This window comes from Prunus dulcis, chromosome 2, assembly GCF_902201215.1.
Source record: "Prunus dulcis chromosome 2, ALMONDv2, whole genome shotgun sequence".
NCBI classification, from domain to species: Eukaryota; Viridiplantae; Streptophyta; class Magnoliopsida; order Rosales; family Rosaceae; genus Prunus; species Prunus dulcis.
In genome coordinates, this window is record NC_047651.1 from 13,857,726 (window position 1) to 13,878,387 (window position 20,662).

General features: G+C 36.0%; 4 protein-coding genes and 3 non-coding genes across 7 annotated transcripts; 6 read left to right on the top strand and 1 right to left on the bottom strand.

The window, feature by feature from the left end:
• Positions 1-1,635: 1,635 nt before the first annotated feature.
• Positions 1,636-4,126, top strand: LOC117619428 (DNA-directed RNA polymerases II and IV subunit 5A-like). Its single transcript, XM_034349381.1, has 5 exons — positions 1,636-1,786; positions 2,449-2,657; positions 2,739-2,918; positions 3,561-3,674; positions 4,001-4,126. Exons 2-5 carry the CDS (start codon positions 2,457-2,459, stop codon positions 4,124-4,126), a joined length of 621 nt encoding a protein of 206 aa, XP_034205272.1. The 5' UTR covers positions 1,636-1,786; positions 2,449-2,456.
• Positions 4,127-5,040: 914 nt separating this feature from the next.
• Positions 5,041-8,711, top strand: LOC117619917 (DNA-directed RNA polymerases II and IV subunit 5A-like). The gene is made up of 6 exons (XM_034349982.1): positions 5,041-5,216; positions 5,303-5,357; positions 6,943-7,151; positions 7,225-7,404; positions 7,939-8,052; positions 8,279-8,711. Exons 3-6 carry the CDS (start codon positions 6,951-6,953, stop codon positions 8,402-8,404), a joined length of 621 nt encoding a protein of 206 aa, XP_034205873.1. The 5' UTR covers positions 5,041-5,216; positions 5,303-5,357; positions 6,943-6,950; the 3' UTR covers positions 8,405-8,711.
• On the top strand, positions 5,482-5,579 carry LOC117620444. Its single transcript, XR_004584781.1, has one exon. It is a non-coding gene; the product is annotated as a small nucleolar RNA Z157/R69/R10 (small nucleolar RNA).
• On the top strand, positions 5,755-5,842 carry LOC117620445. Its single transcript, XR_004584782.1, has one exon. It is a non-coding gene; the product is annotated as a small nucleolar RNA R11/Z151 (small nucleolar RNA).
• Positions 5,927-6,014, top strand: LOC117620447. The gene has a single exon (XR_004584783.1). It is a non-coding gene; the product is annotated as a small nucleolar RNA Z152/R70/R12 (small nucleolar RNA).
• An 890-nt stretch (positions 8,712-9,601) lies between the features above and the next one.
• Positions 9,602-10,616, top strand: LOC117619502. Its single transcript, XM_034349475.1, has one exon. It carries the CDS (start codon positions 9,752-9,754, stop codon positions 10,259-10,261), a length of 510 nt encoding a protein of 169 aa, XP_034205366.1. The 5' UTR covers positions 9,602-9,751; the 3' UTR covers positions 10,262-10,616.
• A 786-nt stretch (positions 10,617-11,402) lies between these two features.
• Positions 11,403-13,240, bottom strand: LOC117618906 (cyclin-U4-1-like). Its single transcript, XM_034348672.1, has 2 exons — positions 12,795-13,240; positions 11,403-11,913 (listed from the first exon to the last, which is right to left on the bottom strand). Exons 1-2 carry the CDS (start codon positions 13,124-13,126, stop codon positions 11,637-11,639), a joined length of 609 nt encoding a protein of 202 aa, XP_034204563.1. The 5' UTR covers positions 13,127-13,240; the 3' UTR covers positions 11,403-11,636.
• Positions 13,241-20,662: the final 7,422 nt, after the last annotated feature.

The following is a 20,662-nucleotide window of genomic DNA, read 5'->3' on the forward strand; positions in this document are numbered from 1 at the left end:
TGTATAAAGTGTAAAATATTGTAGTAAATCATTATAAATAAATAATTATGGTGTGTTTAATTTTCTTTCATTAATTACTACGTATTTTTTATACTCATAATGTTTGTCAGCTCGCTATATAATCAACTTAAATCAGTGAAATCCATCATGCAATGCATTTCCTTCCAATTTTTTGTGATAAAGTAATAGATAATTGACTAAATAAACATCTTCCAAAGTTTCAAGAAAATTTTCCAAGTTTTTCTTACAATTTTCATGGTTTTTATTCAATTTTTTATTGATATCGATAATATCACAATATTTCTATCGAAATATCCGTGTTTTTGAATTACCGATATTTCCAAAACCATCGATATTTTAGACCTTGATCAGTACAGTGAGCATTTAAGGCAACTATAACTTTGTATATATAAAAAAAATTAAAAAATTAAAAAAGACAAGTATAACTAAAGTTTAGAACCAAAAGTCACTTGAAACTTTTTTAATTGTCATATTAATTAATTACAATAATTTCCCTCTAAGATCACTCGCTTGACTACTAATTATATGAATTTGAATGCATACCAATTAATTTCGAACTAATTTATTTCTTTAGCTAAACAATAGTACAAAATGCACTGAAATTTTTTCTCTAATTAAAAATTAATTAGGAAATAATAGTTTTAACTCTATTTATATTTACTTGAAAATAAAGAATTAGACCAACGCCATGGTATGGGGAACGTACGGTGAGCATGATGACAGTTAGTAGATGGTTCAACTGCAGTTGCTGCAATATTAATTGACAACCATGGACAGGTGTTAGCAAACGTTGGGGATGCTCGAGCCAAATGTGGCTAAACAACTATCTGTTGATCATGAGCCAAATGTGGAAGTGGAAAGAGAAGCAGTTGAGAATAGAGGTGGTTTTGGAACAGAACCTCCAGAACCACGTGTTAAAGTGATGTTACCAGTAAACATACCTCTAACAATACCATTAACAAGGGCCCTTTTGGTATCAAAGCCTTAGAGAAATATATATTACTTGTGAACCTCATGTGGTGGTGGAGTTGATAGATGACGAAACCAACAAGCCATCGATTTCATTGGGCAAATAAAGGATCCTAAAAAAGCAGCAAGCACGCAGTATACCGAGCTATTCTCTTATTGATGATATTTCATGTGTAGTTGTAAGATTTTAGTAAAGAAATGAGAGTTTTCATTGAGGGATACTCTTGTAGGGCTTATTCGGCGTTGTATTTCACTAATCCAAACGTCTACTTTGTAGATACTCATTCAAAGATCATCTCTACAAACAATCACTTGAATTCAATATCATTTGACCATTCTATTAAAATATTAGTATTTTCTTGAAGTACCGTGTTCATTGATTTGGTAGAACACAAAAATCAAGTTAAGAATAAAGTACATTATCAAACAATTTAGAAACCAATTTATATTATTTCTACTCGAGAAAAAATAGATTAAAATATATTCATTTTCAATAGCCAATTCATAATTTTCTAGTCAAATGTCTTGAACCTATTAATTGGCCAAAAATTCATTATTAGATAGGAAAGAAAATGTAAAAGGAAACTTAACAGGCTTGAGATTAAGTGCCCACACAGGAGAGAGAGGAGGCAGGCCTTGCCATCATTAGCTGTACACGTAAGTTGCCATAATCTCCAGGTGGCAGCAGCTCATGCTTTGCATGCTTCCGCTCATTTGGCAAGATCATAACCCCGCTTCAGCACTTCCCATCCAATCTCGAACTGGGAGGCTTGATCTGCTGCAAAGGGCCAAAAAGGTATTCCTCTTCCTTTTTTGATTGTGGATTTATGGTGTCGATTTTATGCTTTCCGAAGCAAAATGTTCGAATTTTTGTGGGAGGTGCTCACATTTTTGTTGGGTTATTCACTGATAGGAACAGATCATTTTTGAGTTTAATAATTCTGGGTTTCAATCATCCAATGGCAAGTTTGTGTTTTGGGAAGTTGATTTGGTATATGTGTCTTGGATTGGGGCCCAGTGGTAAAATTAAGATGGGCTATGTATGGTCCTTTTCCTTGCTACTTTTGTAAGGATTTAAGCTACAAGTTACAATTTCTCCAAAACAAAGTCTTCTCCAAATGGAAAAGTACTTTGAATGTGTTTGTGGTTTTTTGTGATTTGAAATCTTGCTTTCTGAGTATGATCATGGTAAATGATTTCGAGTACAAGAACGTAGCACAAATTTTCCAAGTTAACCAATATATGCGTTAGTACCTTGTGCCTTGTTTACTGAGGAAAGAATAATGGAACTGTTGAAATTTGATCATGCTGTTGTTTGGATGTGATTAAATTGAAATAACCAATATCTCATTTTCAGTTGTATGTAAAAGCAGTTTTTGGAAGCTACGTATTTGTATATACGTACAATTTGTAGTAATAAGATACCATACTAACAAGCTGGGGTTTTTAATCTCTAAGTGAGAAAGATGGTTTTACCAGAAGAAGAGATCACAAGGCTTTACAGAGTTCGAAGAACCGTGATGCAAATGCTGAGAGATCGGAAATACTTAGTTGGAGATTTTGAGATCAACATGACAAGAGAACAGTTCAAGGCCAAATATGGAGAGAACATGAAAAGGGAAGACCTTACTATCAATAAGACAAAGAGAAATGACAGCACTGATCAGGTGTTTCAATGCTGCCTTTTATTGCAGTAGATGTAGCCTGTAGTGTCATTCGGTCTTTAATTGTTTGTTCTTTTGTATCAGCTTTACGTATTCTTTCCTGAAGAGCCAAAGGTTGGGGTCAAGACCATAAAAACTTACACCAACCGCATGAAATCGGCCAATGTAGCCAGAGCAATCTTGGTTACTCAACAAAATATGACTCCCATGGCAAGGACCTGTATAAGCGAAATATCTTCAAAATTCCACATGGAGGTTTTTCAGGTGAAGTTTATTGCTTAAACTGTTGTTAGATTGATGAAATTGTGTTTCTGAGATCTTGAGAATGTCACCATCATCTATTGAAGGATCTATGGAAATGAAAGGTACAGAAACATCAGCTTTCTTAGTTGGGAAAGTCTTAGTATCAGAAACATGATGATTTACCTCAGTTTCTTTCTACAGACACATCACTGTTGCAACCTGCTTAGTTGGTTTCCATTCCAAGGGCCTTTTAAAAGGAAAATGTATATCATCAAATGCACTCAATAGTATCAGTAAAATATGAAAAATTGATATTGCCTATAATTTAGTGTGACAGATTGGATGCATGGGGTTATCTGATAAATGTTAGTTTTGAGAGGCCAATTGGCAATTCCAACAAATTGAATCCAGGTCTGTCTTGAGGTTCCACTATGTTGCCTAAAACTAGGTCTGTCTTGAGGGTTTTCATTGCAGTGTTTGCTTTACTTATTTCCGGGACATCTTCAACTTGGGTTGAAGGTCGTGGTTGTTTCTTCTTGTCCGTGTATATGTATACGTATTAGCATCACCTTTGTGAGGAGGACAATAATGGCAGCATGCATTGTTCGCAAATTTAAAGGATATTAATGTTTTTTTTTCTTCCTGTTAACTCCATCGGTTTAGGAGCCAGAGTTGATGGTGAATGTTACAGAACATGTTCTAGTTCCTGAGCATCAGCTGCTTACAAATGAGGAAAAGAAGACCTTACTGGAGAGGTATACTGTGAAAGAGACACAGGTGAGTGCTAAACAATGTTAACCTTGCATTGAAGAGATTTATTAGGATGCTATGTAACACATGCCATGACCTGACCTATATCTAGATGCTTACACACTAAAATGTGCCACAATCTATTAAATTGAGTGATTTTATTGTTCTTTTAACGAACTATTTTTTTTTGTCCCCTCTCAAGATTGTGATGTTTCAAACACATCTTAGTTTACAGTGGCAAACCAAACCGATTGGGATACTAATTGTTTTTTGTATATATTTCGGGGTGGCAAACCAAACTGATTGGGATACTAATTGTTTTTTGTATATATTTCGGGGTCAATGGAGTTCAGCTTCCTCGTATTCAGTTGACCGATCCAGTTGCAAAATATTACGGGCTTAAGCGTGGACAAGTTATGAAGATAATCCGGCCAAGTGAGACTGCAGGACGATACATCACCTACCGTTATGTTGTGTAATGCACTTACTTTCATTGTTAGTTGACACCTGACCTGCTAGTGCTCTGTTTATAAATACTTATGGCTGGATGAGAGAGAGCTCACAAGTGAAGCAGTCTTTGCATTTAGCATCTTAGGCAACTGTAATAAGTATTTTTACAATAAAGTCAACACTAGCTATTATACTGGACTTGGTGTTGACTTTATCTTCAGCTATTATATTAGCATTCTTCCAAGCCAATATCAAGTCCAGTATTTTTACAATAAAGTCAACACTAGCATTGGAAAAAAGAAAAAAAATTCCCAAATTTTTGTGGAGATATCCATAGCAGAAGTTCTAGCCCCACTAGTGCTCACACATTCAGCCCGAGTCCTCTTTCTTTGGATTTTTGTTTTTAGAAGAAACGATGATAATTATTGATGAAAAAATAAAAGTACAAAGTAACCATGGTGTGCCGAATCTCCTTTTTGGACTTTTAAACATGGGGATAGGGGCAACGTAGCAAAAAGATTATTATGTCTTTGTCTTTTTTTTTTTTGGGTGGCTTTTTGGGGTTTTCCTAATTTTTTTTAGTAACAAGAATGGCTATATTCAATGGCTGTGTCTTGACTTGATTAGGGTTTTTGTTATTAACAGAGAGATTTTCTAGTGGGAAAGATGGGATATGCATGCTTCTTCTCCTTTGGTACGAATTTTAGCATTCTAGAGAAGCTGTAGTTGTAGCTCCTCTCCAAACAAGTCTTTTCCAACTTCTTTTGGAATGGAAAAGTAGTTTGTATGGATTTAGGGTTTAGGGTATATTTAAATATATATATAGACGTTACACGTGGCGTCGTTTGATTGGCCAACAAATAGGTGCATGTGAGACATGTTGTAGCGGATTTTTTTTTTCCTTTTCCTTCCGTATCCCCTCAGCCCTCTCTCTCGCACGAGACAGAGTCTCTTTCTCTTCTCTTCCCTTCTGTTTTTCTTTTCTTCTTCTATTTTGACCTAACGGCTGTGCCTGTGCTGTGGCTGCTCAAATCTTCAATCCAGAGCTGCACCTCTGCTGCGGCTGTGCCTGTGGCTGCCGCTTCCTCATCGATTTCACGATCTCCCGCCCAGGCCTAGGTATCATCCCTTCTCTCTCTCTCTCTCTCTCTCTCTCTCTCTCAAGTCGACCTCAGCCTAACCCACATCACCCCTCTCTGTTTCAGGCACACACAACACAAACCCGATCAAGAGCCGCCACAACCACCTCCATTGCCGAAGGTAAATTCTCTCGTCTGTGCATTGTAGGGTTTTTATTTTTATTTTTTTTTTGCTTTGAAATTTATACCTATATCAGAATGATATATGCTATGGGAGCTATGGGAAGTGTTTTCTGTTAAATCAGAAGTGTGCGGTGATGAGGCTATTTGTGGACTAGAGTTTATGATCTGGGTTCTTCTCCCAAAAGTTTGATTACAAACCCTTGGCTGTCTGAGCACTCTTAATCTGTTTTCTCTTATCTTCCAATCTGTAGTTTTGAAAAGTGCTTTGTTCCAAAGTCACCCGTATAATCTTTTTGACTTTCTGGCAAAACCCATAAAAATTTTCTCAAATTTATTGGCTTTTTTTTTTTTGCTGTAAAATTGTTCTTGTTTGGTAGGGTTTATATGGCAGTATGGAGCTTATGAAGATAATTTTTAAATATCTTAGCGGATTTCAGTGAGACCTTAGGGTGAATGATCTGATTGTTACACACACTGAGGCTCAAATTTTAATTATTTGTCCTTCAAATTTTCACAGTAGTTTTGGTTTGGTTTAAAGCGTGCAAATCTTGATTTGTTGGGTTGTGGTTTGCGATGATGAGATGAAACACTGGACGTGTTTTGGGCAGTGGACAAGCTCATTCTTACAAAACGACTTCTCCTTCCACTGAGCTCCATTCCCACATTATCAAGTTTTAAATTTAATCTAGTAAAATTGACAACCAAATTGTATATATCAGAATGATATATACCTATAACAGATTTGGGACACACACTTCCCAAAAACTGCCCATCTAAACCATTCTTAGATTCTGGAAGTTGGCCTGCTTTCCCTTTGGCAAATTCCAGTAAATTTGAGAGATTATTTTGGGAGCTCTCGTTTAGGATCCATAGCCCTTGATTTTGCAAGCAGCAGATCCGTGTCCACATTTCCTTATCTAGCTTAAGGGTCAAAGCACCATGTGTATATTCTCATGCCTAAGAGAATCAACTTCAAGCTTTGTATTATTTTTTTTTTGAATGATTTATGGTTACATTAGTTTTAAATTGTGTGGCTTTTGAATGTGTGTGTGTGAGATTTATTTAGTCTAGAAACTTAGATTGGAATGATGGATTTTTATAGCTTGAATGTACATAATTTCAGGTTTTGAAAGACAAGTAAAAAGTGTTTTGGGCTTGTTCATAAGAATTTAATACGTTATAGTGATATTCAGGAGATTTTCTTCCGCCTTGCTCCGACGCCCGCTCAGACACGCGCTTAGGCATGCCTTTGAAAACACTGTTTGATACTCTTTCTTGTTTACTTGATCAATTGCCCTAATCATCTTGATTCATCTCTAGTGTCCTCGTTTCTAAGGTTTCTAGAGCAAAGGTCTTTTCTTTTTGTGTAGAAAAGTTAATGGAATTGTTGAATTTTGTTTTGGTTTAAGTTGATTTCGTTGTTGCTTGGTTGTGATTCGATAGTCAATCTCGTTTTCAATTGCATGGGAAAGCAGCTTTTGGTAGCTACATGTGTAACTGTAGATTTTGTAGTCATTTGCGAAATTGAATTTTCATAATCCCAAAGAAACCTAACTACCAAGCTAATTTTTGTACTCTATCAGTGACAAAGATGGTTTACCCCGAAGAAGAAATCACGAGGCTTTACAGAGTTCGAAAGACAGTGATGCAAATGCTGAAAGATCGGAATTACTTAGTTGGAGATTTTGAGATCAACATGACAAGAGAACAGTTCAAGAGCAAATATGGCGAAAACATGAAAAGGGAAGACCTTACTATCAATAAAACTAAGAGAAGTGATAGCTCTGATCAGGTGTGTCCCTGATGCTTTTTATTGCAGTGGATGTAGTGTTATCCGTCTCTAATTGTTGCTTCTTGTGTTTCAGATTTATGTCTTTTTTCCTGAAGAACCAAAGGTTGGGGTCAAGACAATGAAGACTTATACTAACCGCATGAAATCGGAGAATGTGCTCAGAGCTGTCTTGGTTACTCAACAAAATCTGACTCCCTTTGCAAAGACCTGTATCAGTGAGATATCTTCAAAGTTCCACTTGGAGGTTTTTCAGGTGACGTTCATTGCTTAAAATGAAGGTTCTTGACATCTCCTGAATATCACTATAATCTATTAATCCTTACCATATCAGAAACATCGGAATTCTTACTTGGGCATGTCTTAGTATCAGAAAATTTAAGTCTATACTCTGAAAGATCGCTGTTACCACCGTAGCCTGCTTAGTTTGTTTATATTCCAAGGGCCTTTTAAAGATAAAGAATGACAATTTATTTGATCAAATGCCCTTAATTGTATAGGTATTACCCTACACTTTAGATTGATGGATTGGATAATGTTAATTAACCGAGATGCCTAAAACTAGGTCTGTCTTGAATAACTACTTTGCATGATTTGATTTACTTTACTACTTTGCATTATTTGATTTACTTTTTCTGGGAATACAGCTTTCACTTCAGCTTGGCTTGTAGATGTTTTCTTTTCCAGTCACATTGTCTCCACCTTAGTCTATAAAATAAGTACAATTGCAACATGAGAATAATGTGTTAGTGGATATTAACGTTTTCTTTCATTAACTCTATTGATTCAGGAGGCAGAATTGTTGGTGAATATTAAAGAGCATGTGCTAGTTCCTGAGCATCTGGTGCTTACAACTGAGGAAAAGAAGACTTTACTGGAGAGGTATACTGTGAAAGAAACACAGGTCAGTGCTGAATGGTGTTGTTAATATTGCATTTAAGAAATTTAGATGCTACGTAAGACATGGCGTGACCTCATTTTATGACAAAATATCAAACTTTTTGACTCATATTTGGAGATTTTTCATGGTTGTGTTCTAAACATATCTTAGTCTGTACTTATCTGGCTTTAATCCACTTGTACACTAAATTGTTTCTTTGGTGTGCGTATATTGGGTGGATGGAGTCCAGCTTCCTCGGATTCAGGTGACCGATCCAATTGCAAAATATTATGGGCTTAAGCGTGGACAGGTTGTGAAGATAGTCCGACCAAGTGAGACTGCAGGACGATATATCACCTACCGCTACGTTATTTAATTATTTTTATTGTTAGTGCAGCTTGATTCTGAAAAGAAGCTCTAAAGGGAAGAGACTGCAATTAGGATTTTAGTCAACTTGATGTTTTGAACTCAATTCTGCGCATTCCTCAGTAGTGCATGTGATGTTAGCTCGTGTGGAGCTGATTTCCAGTTGTTTACATACTGATGTTGTTGTCACACCACCTCCCATCTCAAAGTACACTTGCTAATGTTGTCCTTTGAGACCTTACATTGATGTCTGAGGTATAAATGGACGTTTTGTAAAAATTTAAGAACATGGATGAATGAAGTAGGGTTTTGGCTTATTTTTGTTACTCATAGGCTAACATAGGGTTTAGGGCTTATTTATTATTTTTTTGAAAGTTGTTTTCCTGTTAAAAGGGATGCCTAAACGGGGAATTCTAACCCTTGTTCTTGAGCTTTGACTTGCTCGATAGACATATTTCCAGCAGGGCACGCCCATAGAGACTGATCTTGACTGTTGATGGAAGTGGGGAGCACAATGCATTAACGGTCATATTAGGCTTTGTGTGCTTGTGCAACCTAGCGTTGCAGCAGTCTCATGTACCCGAATTGTTTGTCTTTTTGGTCAAAGTACCCAATTTTTACTTTCCCCCTTTTGGCACTTTGAAGCCGCTCCCGTGAATTTCATGTACCCATGTAAAAGAAACGTCTACTTTTCCCTGATGCTTCCTCATTTGAACTAAGGTAAAAGAAGCAAATGATTGATTGACTTGCTTCCGACTTCAGCTTGGCATGAAGATATTCCTTCACTACTTATGTTACAGAAGATGGATGAATTAAGGTAGCTCTCTACCATGCTTTTGTTATTCGTAGACAGTTGTTATTTTGACTTTGAAATGTTCAACAAAACAAAAACTTGTCCAATTCTCTGAACCATCCAGGAATCTAAACGAATGGGTTTGGATTACATAACGCGTTGATGTTTACTGTTTGCTCTGTTGCATTTATTATATTACATTGCTCACCGTTTTTGAGTCCCACCAAACCTTATTTTTCAAATGAAACACGAAATACCGTTTCAATGTTCTCCCGAACGCGATTTCGTGGACAAGGGTTTTTACATATACATAGTTTGACTGGGCGAGTACATGTTTTGGCTTTTTATTTGTTGGTGCTGCCACATATTTCATGTACTGAGTCAAAAGAAACTTCCTCTTCTCTCCCTGGTTTCTTCTCCATTGACGTTGACCAGAGTAAAGAAACCTAAAAGCCAGTGATTGATGCAGGAACTCATTTTGCAACACCACAGGCTATTTATATAGACACCTTAGAAACCGAGTCTCATACATCATCGCTAGCTAGCTTCATAGAAAGAAAAAAAATGGCGAATGCCCCAAACCCACCAAACAAGTGGAATTGGTTCAAGAGTTTCCAATACGACGAAGGAAACGATTCTCCCGGCGATGCACGCAATGTTTTGCTAGTAGTTGCAGCACTGATCACTGCGGTGACCTTCCAAGCCGGTGTCAACCCTCCCGGAGGTGTTTGGCAAGACAGTCAGAATGGCCACACTGCAGGGAGAGCCATTTATGCAACTCACAAAACAGCATTCTATGTGTTCTTGATATCAAACACCTTAGCTCTTTCCACTGCTATCTTTATAATCATATCGCTTACTTACAAGTTCCCTTTCCATTTGGAGGTCTTGGTTGCCACAGTGTCTATGATCGTGACTTATGGTTCTGCAGTGTTTGCTGTGACCCCAAATGAGTCTGTCCAGTTTCGTTACATATTGACTGCAGCTGCTCTGCCTTTTATAATAAGGATTTTTATCCAAGTTTTCAAGATGTATAAACCGAAATGTGTGTCGTATTTAAAGAACCATTTTTAGATACAAATGGTTGTGTACAACCATATTAGTTTATCTTATCGCGTTAGTTACAGGATGAGAGAGATAAACATATAGTTATACAACATGCGGTGGACAAGAGACTTCGTACTTTTTCTTAGGCGGATGGTCAATGTATTGTGTTGTCAATTAGCAGTGTGTGTAGCTGAGTCCATGAGCAGGGTTGGGTTGCCACATGGATTTAACGTATGTAGTTGAAATGGACAGAGCAGGTAGGACTTACAAATTACAATGTATCCCAGCTCAGATTTTATAGCGTTATCAAATTCTAAGATGATTTTCTAGTGATTATATAACTGGCTGGCCAAGGACAAGCATCATGCATCTCTCATTTTCTAGACAAGAACTATGGCCACAAGGCATGCTTGTTTTATGTTAACTTCTATGCACTCTTCTTGCAAATGCCAAGGAATGTTCTCTGTTTAGATGATATGAATTTTTATTCAAATGTCGTCCAGATTAATAGTTTGACAACATAACATGTTAAACGATATGACAAATAAACATTAATATTTATACTATATAGATCAAATTAACAGTCAAACAATATAACCGCATTGGAAAACCATTACATGAACAACATTCTTATGATTTCTAAGCCAGCCTGTCAAATTCTACAACTCAGTACTAATTTCTAAACTTCTCTCTCTCTCCCCTAACCAGTGGCCCATGATTGCACATGTTCCTTGTTCCCATCTCAAGATCAATACAACTGTCCACACCGAATATGACCGCAATAAAATAAAACACTACTCTCTTGACACAAACTATTCTTTTGTTCACCGGTCCTCATGTCACCAAATTAGCTTTCACACCCACCACTCATATACCTCCAAATTGTGACCAAGTATGAGCAAATTGTCTTGCATGGCCAGTGGGCCACCTATGTTTTTCACTTGTGGCAACCTAAAAGTCAAGAAGAGAACCCTAAAATTTATGGATAAGAACAAGTATCAACCAAACAAGCCATTTAGAGGAATAATGGAGTGTTATTTGCATTGAATTAGGTTTTGGTGTGCTTCCAAGTGATCCCGAGTTCTAACTCTGTGTGTGCGTGAGTTTTCCTTCCTTCCTATTCCTAACTTTGGGGAAAGAAAAAGAAAAAGTCATTTAGAGGCATTGCTTTTCTTCCAGACTGGAAATTCAAGACCCATCTGTACATAACATGCCAAATAACTTCAATTACAAAATCCAAAAAAGAAAAAAGAAAAAAAGAAAGGACAGAAATATCTAATGTTCATATTGCCAGCCCAAAAAATATGGGCAAAGTACAAAAATCACTACCTCAACAACTACCTTTTTTTTTTTCTTTTTTCTTTTTTTTTTTCTTTAAGGCAACAACCCTTTGAAGCTTTAATCAAACAGCTAGCTGCTGTGGCTGATGGGAGGCTTCCTCCTCATCAAAGCACAAATGGAGCTTTAGTGATTTGCCTAAACTAAGAGAAGAATCTGCAGAATCTAGAGGAGGCTGCAAGAGGAGCATTTCTCTTTGGAGGTAGGAGCAGTAGGTGGTGAAGGTTGAAGGGGTCACATTTAAGTTGAAGCTCAAACCAAATAGGAAATCCACTTCAAGAAAATTCATCTCTATTGTGCTGATCCCTCCAACTTTTGCATAATAAGCATTGTTGTAGTACCTGAATGTTACAGCACATTTATGAAAATGGAAATTAGTCAATTCTGGCAATAAATCTACAGCAAATAGATCCCATTACAAAAATAGCTTTCACATTACAGAAACTTTTCTATGAGCCATATTTCATCATGATGTTATTTGATCAAACATATTAAATTATGTCACCATGTGCATCTTGGTGGACTCTCCACTCCATGTATATAGGAAAGCCATGGTAGCACATGGCTGAGATTAGTTGGATTTTTAGTTAAAACATAATTAGCCAGGTAGGAAGAGACTAGAACATCGCGTGCAAGGGTAAATTCTCTTAACCACTTTAGCTACAAGCCCTTTGCAAAAGTTTTTGTTTTTGTGATCGAAGTTAGGAAGGGGGAGAGAGGGTAAAACTCACATACACGAGTACTGCTGGAGCTTGAAGTCAAAGGCCTGGGACAATACAACTAACACCCATTAAAACTTTATGAGGTTTTATATATTCAGAATCATTCCAAATCAGAAGGTTTTATACCTCCAACTTTTTCCAAGTAATTACAGAGTTGTATGAAATTATGAATTGATGAAGATACCAAAGCAAGAAATGAAGCAAACCCAGATAAGAAAACAGTGAGAATTCTATAACTCAGAGACACAGCAAGCTTAATAAGGTAAGACTCAGAAAAGAAAAACCCAGTGAATTCATATCCAATCTCCATCCACATTCATGCAGGAAACAGAATATTCCAAAACTTGTATGAACACAATGAAAATGATCACATAAACTTGTATAAATAACTTTGACAAAAAATTTCTAAGTACTCAAAAACACCAAAAGTTCAAATCCAAAGAGATTTTCCAAACAAATGCTCATCATAAGCTAATAAAATTCAACTTCACCACACTTACATGTCATCCATGAACTTTGCAGCCACCATGACACTAGTAATCAGCAACCGGTGAACGTTGTATGAATTGATGGGCAGAGCTGGTTGCCTCTGAGAAAACCGATCCAGATAAACATATGCAACAATTAAGCAAGATGGGCTACAATTGGCATACTTGAAAATCCTCTCCAAATAGCTCTGTATTGATATGGTGGGCCTGGTTAGGCCATGGAAGACTGAGATTCTCTGGGTTTGGAATGGATTGATGTCATTTGATTCAGCCACCCTTTGAACCAGAGATGAGAGGAATGTGATGATCTTGGTCATCACTATTGGGTTCTCTAGCTCTGCCATTGATGATGATGAGAGCAAGTTCTGGTTTGGTTCTCAAGTGTTTTGAATTTTTTTGTTGGTGCTTAGTGCTTATGTTGTCTATATATAAGATTGGTGTTAGGAATTAGTAACTTAGCATTTTTTTGTTTTTTGTTTTTTTGTTTTTTGGTTAAAGAAAGGAGGGAGCATGAGAGATGATAGAGGCCAAAGAAGAGAAAGGTAAATGTATAAAACTAAAAACTAAAAACAATTTTTTTTTTCTCTCTTTTTATTTTTATTTCAACTATAATAAAACAGAAAACAAAAACAGGTAAAAAAAAACAAAGGAACTTATTCATTATTACCAAAATAGCCTCAACAATTTGAATGAGGACTTTACTTATCCTCATTGGTTTATTGGGTTTGTGACACGAGTCATTTTTAATTTAAAAAGATTGCATTTTGAGTTTGGGCAATGATTTTCTTTTCCTTTTATTTCAAACCTTTTAAGAGGGAAGAAAGATGGATTAATGGTGGATTAAATAGTGTCATTTTCTTGAAATAAACGTGGGTTTTTTTTTTGTTTTTTTTTGGCGATTTGCTGTGACAATTATGATGGCATGCCATACCCATCATGTGATTACATGTGGGAAAAATTTGCGATTGTAATGTGGGGCCCCCACGTTCTAAGAGATCTTGCATCTTCGCATGTGTTGTGATTCGCATACAATTTGGATGGCATAACATGGATTTGCTATGTTTGGTCCACGGCTTTCATGTAAGCTGCTTTTGTTGCAAGCAATAAGTACACTCAAAATTTGCACAATTTAGGGATGGTGGGCTGGGGTTCAAGATTGGGTCATGTGATTTGTATCTTGCTTAACTTAATATAATTACAATTATGCTAATATTGTACTCTTTGTTTTCGATAAAAATAAATGAGGTTTAGAGTGAATTCGAATTTAAAACACTGCTACATTATTCGGCTAACGATTTTAATAAGCGCACTTATAATTAAAGTGACAAATTTATTAAACCACCGCTTGGATGGTGACCAAAAAGGTCACGAGATTGGCAAGGGTCTGTGAATCAAATAGCAAACAAAACGTCAAAATCTGTGGGAAGGGCAAGTTTTGGACATATCAATCCAGCATAGATTAAGTTTCATATATGGTTATAGCAATTTGGTCCCAAAAAAGAATATTTATAAAGTAATATTTTATATTTTATATTCACACTACATTTTTTTTTTTAATCTTAATCATTTTACTTATTAAACCGATTGATTTTTTCTTTCATTTCTTTTTTGAATCTATGTGGACTATTTTATATGCACACTATATTATTGTATAACGACGGTAGAATTTAATATGAGAATGTCACACAAAATTGGAAAAGAAAATGTTTTATATGACATGTCCTATTAATCTTTACTGTAAAGATTTTGTTTATTTTATTTTTATTTTTATTATTACCTTCTTTTTGTATTCAGGCTAAACTACAGGCTAGCTATATTATAGTGTAAATAATCCAAGCTACAACAAAGATTATCTGTTTGTAGACAATCTAAAAGTTCTCAAGTTCTGGTAATGTTATTTCTTCGTCACCATATATATATACCTTTGTGTCCTAAGGAAGCAGATCTCATCCAATCCTGCACCATGACTTGTAATTATAACCTTTTTTAGGTTCGAAATTACTTTGGTAGCAAATGTGTGTCAAAATATGAAATGTATAAGCGAATATTGTTTGTGGGAATTTTCTGTATATTTTTCTCTTCGTAGGAGGTTGTATTTATAATACAATAAACCTTTGTAGGTCAAGAAAAGTAGTAACTCCAAATTCTTTTTATAGTAGGAAATCAAGAATTAAAGTAAATCAATTACCTTGAATATAGGAAACCTTGGCGTGTAAGGAAAGTAACTGCGGGTCCACAAGTCATGCCAACACTCCCCCTCACGTTGGTGCATAGATGTGCCAATGCCCAACTGGTCTAGGGAATTGTGGAACGCTCTACTAGAAATTGTTTTTGTCAAAATATCCGCCAATTGATCCTCAAACTTTATCAACGAAAACTGAATCACTTTAACTTCAAGCTTCTCTTTGATATAGTGTCGATCCACCTCAATATGTTTGGTGCTATAATGTTGAATTGAATTATGTGCAATAGCTATTGCAACTTTGTTGTCACAAAAGAGATTTATTGCAGACATAGGTCGATACCCAAAGTCAGTAAGCAACCTACATAGCCAAAGGAGTTCGCAAAACCTTTAGTCATACCTCTGAACTCAGCTTCTGCACTAGATAGAGCTACTGCCTTCTGTTTCTTACTCCTCCACGTCACTAAATTACCTCCCACAAATGTAAGTAACCAAACGTAGATCTTCTATTTGTTACACTTCTTGCCCAATCAACATCTATGTAACCATCAATATTCATATGACCATGTTTTGAGAACATAAGTCATTTGCTAGGTGCAGACTTTAAATATCGAAGTATTCAGAGAATGGTATTAATGTGATCTTCACTTGGAGAATGCATGAATTGACTAACTATGCTCACGGCATAAGTGATGTCTGGTCTAGTATGTGACAAATAGATCAATCTTCCCATTAACCTTTGGTATATTTCCTTGTTAGTTGGAACTTGATCCAGATATTTTCCAAGATGGTGATTTTGAACAATAGGAGTGTCTACAGGTTTGCAATCTAGCATTCTTATGTCTGTTAACAAGTCCAAGACATATTTTCTTTGAGATAGAAATATGCTTTGCTTTGATCAGGCCACCTCAATCCCCAAGAAATACTTGAGTCCACCTAGATTCTTCATCTCAAATTCAGTAGCTAAATAGTCTTGCGGCCGAGATATTTCATGTTCATCATTCCCAATAATAATCATATAATCAACATAGATTATTAAAGCTGTTACCTTTCCTTTATGATGTTTTAAGAACATAGTATGATATGAATTGCTTTGCTTGAACCAACAATTCCTCATTGCTAAAGTGAATCGTCCGAACCATACATGTGGTGATTGTTTCAAACCATATAGTGCTTTCCATAACTTGCACACCACATTTGTCTGAGTAGATGTTGTATATCCTGGAGGAATGTTCATGTACACTTCTTTTGTGAGTTCACCATACAAGAAAGCATTTTTTTTACATCAAACTTATGGATTGGCCAATCCAAGTTAGTTGTGAGAGATAGGAGCACTCTGACTGTGTTAAGCTTTGCTACGAGGGCAAATATTTTTGCATAATTGATGCCATAGGTCTGTGTCTACCATTTTGCCACAAGTCTGGCTTTGTATCGTTCAATGGAACCATCGACATTGTGTTTGAGAGTAAACACCCATATGCATCCAACTGTTCTTTTTCCTGGAGGGTAATGTCTCGAGTGTCCACGTTTGATTTTTCTCTAGCGCCTTCATTTCTTCCTTAGTTACTTGATTCCACTTCAGATATTTCAATGCTTCAGTCACCTTAGTGGGAATGTCAATAGCAAACAATTGATGCATAAACACTTTTAGTGGTTCAACCAATCCTTGCGTGGACACATGGTTGACAATTCGATACTTCGACAATTTGCTAATATCATGAGAATACCAGCTTGGTGGTTTGCCATGATTCTGCCTGAAAGGTAATTGATATCCAACAGAATTATCAACTAAATTCACATGAGTTTTAGGGCTAAATATATTCTCAAGAGATTGGTCGTCTGGTACTATATAATGAGAGGGGGGTCTTCGTCTTTCTTCTTGGTAGAATCAGAAGTAGTCAAATTAGAAGACTTTTCAAACGCATGCAATCGGTTGCATTCTTTAGGGCGACCAGTCGTTTTAGTCCGAGCCCAACTATCGAGTTTTGTTGTTCATGGAAACTAGATGAGCCACAACTGTGGTGTAAGATTGTATCTGAAGGGGCACAGATGCAGATGAAGATGGTTGGCTGGGCCGACTAGTCGAGGGGTGGCCGGCAGGCTGGTGAGTGCCCTTGGCCACTAAACTAGCCGATGTCAGCACCTGAGTATCCATCATCACAGCTTGTCGGAGATCTTTGAGTCTAATAAAAGCATAGGTTTGCTCGACAGTGGGAAACAGAGCCATTTGAAGAACATCATCGTGGGCATTGTCAAGGCGGTCATCCAAGCCATCCAAGAAGATATAAACACGGTCTTCCTGGAGATTGGTATTGTGCTCCTTGATATGGGAGTCACACGTCATCTGATTCGGATGATGAAAATCGATTTCTTGCCATAAACTTTGGAGATCGTTGTAGTAGGTTTCAATCAAGCCATCTACTTGTCGCATTTGGTGAGTGCGCCGTTTGAGATCGTACACCTGAGATGCATCAGTGCCATCAAAGTAGGTTGTGACAATTGCATCCTAGATGGCACGTGCGGTGGGAAAGTGAAAAAAGGTGCTAATCAAGCGAGGCTCCAAAAGTGTATTAGCCAGCCTTTCACAATGACATTCTCAGTGCGTCAGAGTGGAAATGCATGTAAGTCGAAGGAGGTGGTGGAAGTTTGCCGCTGAGGTATCCTAACTTGTCTTTGCATGTGATTTACATCTCGAAAACTTGGGACCAAAGAGGATAGTTAGAGCCATCCAACTTGATGCGAATGGGGTAGCCGAAGCTTCATAGGTAATAGTTGGGGTCGAGGGCAGGATCTCTGCGTCAGTCATTTTCGTGTTCAGGTTCGGGGTTGGGTTTGGGTTTGGGGTCAAATTCTGGTTCTGGATCTTCAAGAATTGGGTCATCTGAGTAACCAATTCAACAAAGTTCGGTTGAAAAGGAGAAGCGAAATTGGTGGTGCTACTTTCATGGTGGTGAAAAAGATCTTCATCCCCTATAATGGTACCATTGTGTAAAAACTAAGAGTCAACAATTCCAAGATCGCTACTTTGATACCATGTGAAAATATGAAACGTATAAGCGAATATTGTTTGTGAGAATTTTGTGTATTCTTCTCCTCGTAGGAGGTTGTATTTATAATACAATAAACCATTGTGGGTTAAGGAAAGTAGTAACTCCTATTTCTATTTACAATAAGAAATTATGAATTAAAGTAAATCAATTACATTGAATATAGGAAACCTTAGTATGTAAAGAAAGTAATTGCGAGTCCACAAGTCACGCCAACAAAATGTTCATCCACGTAACTAACAATTTTGAAATATGTTAACAACACTGTAAGATTACATATTGAGACAAAATTACATTTTGATCAATTATTTAGATTAACAATTTGACAACATAAATATCAAATTAACGGGAGGATGCCACTTTGAATATTAGTACAATTATAAGTACATAAGAACCCTCTTGCATACAATCAATGTTAATAACCCTAATTACATGGTATAACATCTCCTGAAATCTTATCCTATAGATTCCTAAGAGATCCTTTTGTACTAGTTTAGTGTAACTCAACCACTTACAAAAGAAATAATAGATTACTAGGTGTGATTTAGGATTTTAGAATACAATATTCCAATGATCATCAAATGGTGGGGAGCTTTTTTGCTAGGTGTGATTTAGGATTTTAGACTAGTAGCTAGTCTCAAAAAATTAAGTTGTTGGGGGAATGAGTTAACAATGCATATCGAGCTCCCTTACATGCATAGTCATCATGCATGTAGGCAGACAAATAGATAAAGGGAGATATACAAATATATATATATATATAGATGCAGCCCCTGCAAACCAACAAAGACTTTGAGTAAGGGAATTAACTTACGATATTTTGTAAAGAATGCTCTTGATGATGTCAGACAATCATAACTCCAAAAACTTAAGTTGTTTGACAAGGTAGAATTAGTAATTTTTCGATGGGTGGGTAACTAAAATTTTTAGCTTAAAATATAATGCTTTTTTAAAAAAAATTTTAAAAAAATTTTCTTACCTTTGCAGTTTGAACCTGTTAATTTTTTTTTTTTTGGCATCAATGGAATAAGCTTTTAAGATGCAAAGTGCAAAAATATAAATAATTATGTTTCACACATCTATATTAATTGTAAACCTAAGAACAATATAATTAGGTTTACGTGCTGTTCTGTTCTTGAAAGACAATACAAATAAATTTGAGAAAATAATATTTCTCTAACGTGTTGTAGTTGATGGTGAGCCATATAGGTTTTTTTTTCCTACTTAAAATTTCTTTTACCAAAGACTGCAGATAATTTCACACACAAAAAAGGCAGCAGATAAAGAAAAAAGACAGCAAACTTCGAAAAAAAACAAAACAATAGGCATCAGATTTTGCAAAGGAAAAAACTAAAAAGCAGCAAACTTGTCGTTTATTATTAGTTTTTCTTCAGAATTAACTGGGCTACAGCCCACCACAGCCTTAGTTGTGATTTCGCCCCTGTTATGAGAGAATGAGTCAACAATGTGTACGAAACTTAAGAAAAAAATGCCTAGTTGCCAACCTGGAATCATTTATTTTGGTTGGAGTGAAGCATGAGCAAAGCATGTTTCTGTGAGAGTAACATCTCAGCATTTATATTGGGATCAAAATATACAGAAGCTTGTCTGGTTGCATCCCAAACCCATGTGCTATTCATGTGTGATCCCCTCCCACCTCAAAAAAATACAAAAATAAAAAACGAAAACAAAAAAAAAACCTAAATTACATTGTCGTCATCGCCAGCATAATTTGCCATCATAAAGTGGAATAAACATTATCGTAATTAGAAAATAAAAATGGAAAATTTAGACCAAACCCCACATTCCCACATGTTCTCCGTTTTGACTGCATGGTGGTGGGCCTCCTGTAACTTTTAAATATGACATCCTTCAATGTACACTTCTGTTAATATATATCAAAACCCCTTGTTATGTGCCTAAGATTTTGGACGTCCCTCAATTAATTAAATAATTAAATCATGCTAAATCACTATTATTGAGATACCAATGGGTGAGGTTGTAGTGAAATTATAGAATGCTATAGTAGTACGGTTATGTGGTACATTTTATACACGTGTTATAATATAGATAGATGATAGAGTTTATTTTCCTCCTTTTAAGGAATAGTATTTATAAATATCCACTTATATTATAACACTTGTACAAGATGTATCACGTGACCGTACTACTGTAGTATTCTATAATCTCTCGAGCTTGTGAGATGGCAACCATGTTATTATATGGATATTATTTCCTTACTTGTAAGGAGACACTCATTTTTTTTGCGAATCACAATTTGACATATATGTAAAAATAATTCATTAAAAACACAAAAAACGAAAACTTATATGTACACATATTACACTGCTATTGGCATAAATGTAAAAATTTCTACTTACCTAATAAAGAGGGAAGTATTTTCCTTATTATATTATGCATGTCTCCTTTTTCCTTATGTGGTTTTTAGTTTCTACACCAATGTTTGAGTACTTTTATTTTATTTTATTATCCAAATAGATAATTTTTTGTTTTCTTTTAAAAGGTGTTGATTTAGAAATTTACTTCCCATGCATGCAATGCGTTTCAAGTCATTGTCGAAGAAAACGAAGTAATTTGGGGGTTTAAATTTGATTAGGAGAAGTTGATATACATATTTCAATGACACAATC